General features: G+C 35.2%; 1 protein-coding gene across 1 annotated transcript in view; it reads left to right on the top strand.

The window, feature by feature from the left end:
• Positions 1-387: 387 nt before the first annotated feature.
• lmln (leishmanolysin-like (metallopeptidase M8 family)) overlaps positions 388-5,773 on the top strand; it is a 15,841-nt gene continuing 10,455 nt past the window's right edge. Inside the window, exons 1-11 of the mRNA XM_016467513.1 lie at positions 388-663; positions 1,016-1,113; positions 1,205-1,235; positions 1,372-1,454; positions 1,598-1,715; positions 2,761-2,939; positions 3,056-3,161; positions 3,248-3,342; positions 3,580-3,697; positions 3,945-4,052; positions 4,166-4,242. Of these exons, the coding sequence (XP_016322999.1) occupies positions 535-663; positions 1,016-1,113; positions 1,205-1,235; positions 1,372-1,454; positions 1,598-1,715; positions 2,761-2,939; positions 3,056-3,161; positions 3,248-3,342; positions 3,580-3,697; positions 3,945-4,052; positions 4,166-4,242 (1,142 nt within the window). The 5' untranslated portion in view covers positions 388-534. The remainder of the gene's footprint in view (positions 664-1,015; positions 1,114-1,204; positions 1,236-1,371; positions 1,455-1,597; positions 1,716-2,760; positions 2,940-3,055; positions 3,162-3,247; positions 3,343-3,579; positions 3,698-3,944; positions 4,053-4,165; positions 4,243-5,773) is intronic.

The raw sequence follows: 5,773 nt of genomic DNA, 5'->3' as shown, positions 1-5,773 counted from the left end.
ATTATTATTAAATGTTACATTTAGCACAAAACTGAATTTAAATGCGAACTTATTTAAATTTGAATTTATTTAAAAATAATTTTTATTATCCAAAGTGGACCTAGTCCCCGCCTCTGAATTAAACATGCAAAGTAAAGACTACATTGACAAATGTTGCGTAATGTGTTGTCTCACATAATACTTTTTAAATAGTATGCTGTATACATTGTGCAGTATTAGATTAATATTTCTTTCTGAGTCCGACTACAGCCCTGCTGAGCAAAGTATTTAGTACATTGTAAGCTCATAGCATAACATAGAAGTATGTACAAAAATGATGATTATTACTATTACATTTATATTGGGTGCAGGCTTTTATTTTGAGATGCTGAAGCATTGTTTCCGCATTCACGCTGCTCTAGGTTTATGGGTGAAGCCGGTTTAATGAACTGCCGATTTGAATTCCTCACAGAACATCTTTCAGTTTTGTGCGGTGTTGAAGTGCTTTCTGCAGCGTGACAGGACGGAGATATGAATGTTAAAGTCACGGGTTAAATGATGGCGTCAGGATGGCGGCAGCCTCGAGCAGTTAGAGCTGCTTTACTCTTTAACGCCATCATCATCCTCATCAGCCCCGGCGCACAGACGCACACCTGTGACCATAAAGTGCCCCTGCCTACAGAGGTCAGTCCCTCTTATTTGTTATTCTTTCTTCTGGCTGTCAAATACGAGAATTGAGAATGTGCCTTCTTAATATCATATGAGATTGTGCCTTTTTCATTTTCATAGACATTTATCTGGATGATGTCACATTAAAGGGACAGTTAACCATAAAATGAAAAATCTGTCATCATTTACACGCCTTCAAATCTGTATAACGTTCTTCTGTAGTACATAAAGAAATGATATAGCAGTCCAAGCTTTTTTTTTTCTATTCAATGAAAGTCGTCCTTCAGTGCTCAAATAATCTATAAATACTATTTTAGAATATTATTTTAGCAGTACTTATAATAATCTCTGCTCTTTGTCATTCTAGGTCATACATAAAGTGTTTCTGAAGCCAGATAGATTGACCAAAAGAAGCACTGACCAGCAGTTAAAGATCCAAATAGAGTACGACTCCAGCTTGGATGGGTTAGCTATAAGTTTATAATTTATTTAATACAGTAATGCCACATTGTCGTTGTCATACATTGACTTCACAATATCTTTATTGCTCACACAGGTTAGATGAAGCCAAAAGCAGCCTTGTGAAGGTACATTTTGACTTCTGTAGTCAAGGTTTTATCAATATGTAAAGCTAAATGTTATTTGTTAAATCTTAAAAATAGCCTTTCACCTCTAAATAGGATGCATGCTTACATTATTGATCTTTTTCTGCTTTGTTTCAAGGACAAGCTCCTCCCACAGGCTATTGATTATCTTCAGAAGGCCTTCAGGGTTCGCAGGCAGTCAGGTCCAATATTACTGAGCAGGTAATTCTCTTCTAAGCTGGTATTGTCTGATAGCAAATCCTCTTAAAATTGCACTCAGCTATGTCCTTCTGGAAGCTTGGTGGATATTTAATCTCATTAGTGTCTTTTTTTTTATCCCAATTAATTTTTTTCTTAATGATTAGACAATGTGCAACCAATCAGTACCTTAGGAAAAGAGATGACCCACATCGCTACTGTCAGGGACCATGTGCAGACATCACCAAGTGTGGCCCAGTTGTCGTCCCTGAACAACATTTGCAGGTAGATCCCCCCAAATATTTTGGCCAAAAATATTTCCTCCCTTATTTTGTTTATTCCTTATATTTTTTTTATTACAATATATTTGCTGCATATAAACCATACAGATTAGTAAAAAAAAAACATCAAGACATATAGTGATTTTGTTCCACATTTTTTAATTTTGGTAGCTTAATATGAGCAATTTTTCACAATACCTATTTCATACTGGTGTGAATTACTCAACCAAGCCTATTTATTTCACCCTTTGGTGCTTGGCAAATGTTGATTTTGGACTCCCTTGATTTCACCCTAAATTATAATAAGCATTGTATGAAGATTAAGGTGTGTCTGTTAGTCTTTGACGTAGGGCTGCACGATTATGACAAAAATCATAATTGTCGATTATTCCTTTGAAATTGTAATTGTGATTATTAATTATGATTAAATGAATGACGTTTACACCTTTGTTTGAAGCAACTGCATGCCATATTTTTATATGAAAATAAACAAGCTGGAAACACTAACTGAAAAAAACTTTTATTGCTTTTCTATAGTATTAAGCCTCAAATGTCAACTATACATTGGATTGGTTTCTTCTTTAAATAAAAAGGTAAAAATATGCATGGTATTATAATGTTATACTAAAACTAAAATTAAAACAATGGAAAAGCCCTTAAGATAACATGTAGAAAGAAAAAAAGCATCTTAAGCATGCAGAATAACATAAGTGGACTTTGAACGATTAATTGCTGCTTTGAACGATTATGTAATTGTGGCATCCGAAATTGTAATCGTGATTAGAAATTCGATTAATTGTGCAGCTCTACTTTGACGTAATTGGTGCAGTTAGAGTAGCTCTATTGATGGTTATGTTTATATATTCAATTCTGTGTTTGAAATTTAACAAAAAAATGATCTATGTAAACATACAGAAGCATCATGCCTACTTAAAGATCTATTTTAAGTGGATTTGTTTAAATGGAAAAAAAATTCTAATATTGATAAATATAAATACATTGCAGGTAAATATGAGAATTTTTGAATCTTAGAATGAGGTCTCCTTTAGCAATGCAGGGTTTGCAGTGAGTCTGGCAAGTCCTGTGGCCCCGTTGGTCCTCCCGATGGTGAGGGGGTGGCGAGGGCAGATTTTGTGTTGTACGTGAGTGCGATGACCACAGAGCGTTGTGGACAAGAGAACATCGTAGCCTATGCAGCGTACTGCCAGCTGGAGTCTGAACTGGACAGGTAATGGCAATAATTAATGAGATGGGAATGTATGGTGATTTTGGTTTGCTTTACAATATACTGTGGAAAATAGTCCAGTGTGTTGCTGACAGTAACGGCTGAATTTCTTAATGTAGACCCATCGCTGGATATGCCAATCTGTGTCCCAATATGATCTCCACTCAACATCAGGAGTTTGAAGGGATGCTGTCCACAGTCAAACACGAGATCATACATGCCCTGGTAACAACATTAAACTCTGCACATCCGCATGAGTAGAGCTTTAGAGTTTTCATTATTGTTCAATTATATGTTCTATATGTTTTAAGGGTTTTTCTGCAGGACTCTTTGCCTTTTACCATGATGATGATGGGAAACCTTTGACACCACGTTCTGCAAGTGGTCTACCTGCATACAATGAAAGGTGATGGTTATATTTGTATTTTTATTTGTTTTAAATATAATTTTAAAATATTTCATAATAATAAGTGATTTTTTTTATTATTATAACACTGTGATATTTATATTGCATGATTATTACAGGTTAAAATTGTTATTGTAGGTAAAAAAAATGCACGATATATGTATATAATGGACCTTTTATTGTTAAACTATTATATATATAGTACTGTGTTTATTTATTTTTATATATCTCTCTCAGTTTAGGGTTATATCAATGGAGTGATAAAGTCATTAAAAGAGCAACTCGGCTGTGGGACATCCGTGGTGGCCACATGGTTAGACACACGGTCCATCTTCTGGCCACCCCGCGTGTAGTTGTAAGTATTTCTTTCATTTTAAAACAGGGGTGTCAAATTCAATTCCTGGAGGGCCGGAGCCCTGCAGAGTTTAGATTCAACCCTAATTAAACACATCAACTAATCAAGTCCTTCAGGCTTATTTGAAAACTACATGGTATGCGTGTTGGAGCAAAACTTCAGGAATTGAGTTTGACACCCCTGTTTTAAAGGAACACCATCTAAATAGTCTAATTAAGCTACATGAATAATTTTGATGTTTTATCAGGAGGAAGCCAGGAGACATTTTAATTGCCCCATTCTAGAGGGCATGGAATTGGAGAACCAGGGAGGTGCTGGAACAGAGTTCAACCACTGGGAAAAACGCCTGTTAGAGGTACTGAAACCAAATGTTCTGGGGTGGCGTTCATGAACACCTAACTATTTCAGTGTCAGTATGGTCAAAATACAGTTTTTTTGTATTGAATTCAGCATGTTTTATTTCAACAGAATGAGGCAATGACTGGATCTCACACACAGAACAGAGTGTTTTCTAGAATTACTTTGGCCATAATGGAGGATACAGGGTAAGAGAAGTATTGTTGCTCAGTGCAGTTTATTTACTTATGGAGATTGAACTTTTATATTTACAGGTATAGTTCTCCCAAAAATGAAGATTGTGTCATTTTTTTCACCCTCATGTTGTTTCAAACATGAATAGCTGTATGCTTTGTGGAACACAAAAGATTATATTTTTAAGAATGTTGGTATCCAAACAATTTCAGTTTCCATTCAGTCCCCCACAGTATGGACAAAAAATGGACTATGGAAGTCAGTGGGACCCAAAACTGGTAACAATATTCTTCAAATGTATTATTATTTGTCAAATTTATTTTGTGTTTCACAGAAAAAAGACATACAGGTTTTAAAATGAAATGAGGGTAGGTAAATTATGACAGAATTTGCATTTTTCAGTGGACTACCCCTTTAAGTGTAATTTAGTAATTTAAGTACTAGAATGTATGGAGCCCCGCACATGGCATGCAAGAAAAAAAAAAAATCGTAGGCGCGATTTATTAATTCATTCCCTCGATTTACTAGATCGTGCGCACGATTTACTTACAACGAGGGAACAAATTATTAAATAGTGCGCACGATCTAGTAAATCGAGGGAACTAATTTATACATTGTGCGCACGATTTACTTAAAACGAGGGAACGAATTATTTATTTGTGCGCACAATCTAGTAAATCAAGGTAACAAATTAATAAATCGTGCCCACGATTTACTTAAAACGAGGGAATTAATTATTAAATCGTGTGTACAATCTAGTAAATCGAGGTAACGAATTAATAAATCCTGCCCACGATTTGTTTTGTTTTTTTCTTGCATGTCATGGCTCCGTAAGAATGGTAAGTATGGAATATTGTAGGGGGAATGTGGTTCAGGAATATGTTACCAGGATGGTGTGTCCATTAAAACACATTGGATAGTTCTCAAGTCAAGATCCTTTATTTGTCAGAGCACATCAGATAGCAGAATGTTTATCAAGCCAGGGTTGCATAGGAATCAAACAATAGAGTTGTAGCAATAGAGTTGTATGGTATCTAAACAAAAACAATAAAGAACAAACAAGACCTTAAATACATTTAACATCATGAAATTCAAAAAATGAATTACAAATCATATAATCCAACAAATTCAAGCAATTTAACAATCAAATATTAAAGACAATAATACTTAAGAATTCTGAATCACCTATAACAATTCAAAGTTAAACCCAAACAAACATAACCTCAAAATAATACAAGGGAATAAACTTACAAAGTCAGACACACACCAACTCTACAGAAATCTCTCAACTAGGAGAGAAGGAAAAGGAATGACTGCTTCCACTGCATGCTGCCCATACCAATAGTATCCAGCTGCAGACCCGCAGCACCAGCAGTTTCAGAACCGCAGCCACAGAACTGGAAGTGAGGGGCGGAGCTTACATTTTTTTAACAGAGTAGCGCCACCTTACGGTTTTTAAAGGGGTCATATGATGCTTTTTTAAAGATCATTATTTTGTGTATTTGGTGTAACAGAATATGTTGACATGCTTTAATGTTCAAAAAA

The sequence above is a fragment of the Sinocyclocheilus anshuiensis genome, unplaced genomic scaffold (genome assembly GCF_001515605.1).
Source record: "Sinocyclocheilus anshuiensis isolate Anshui unplaced genomic scaffold, SAMN03320099.WGS_v1.1 scaffold808, whole genome shotgun sequence".
NCBI classification, from domain to species: domain Eukaryota; kingdom Metazoa; phylum Chordata; class Actinopteri; order Cypriniformes; family Cyprinidae; genus Sinocyclocheilus; species Sinocyclocheilus anshuiensis.
This window is presented reverse-complemented; position numbering and strand designations above follow the sequence as displayed.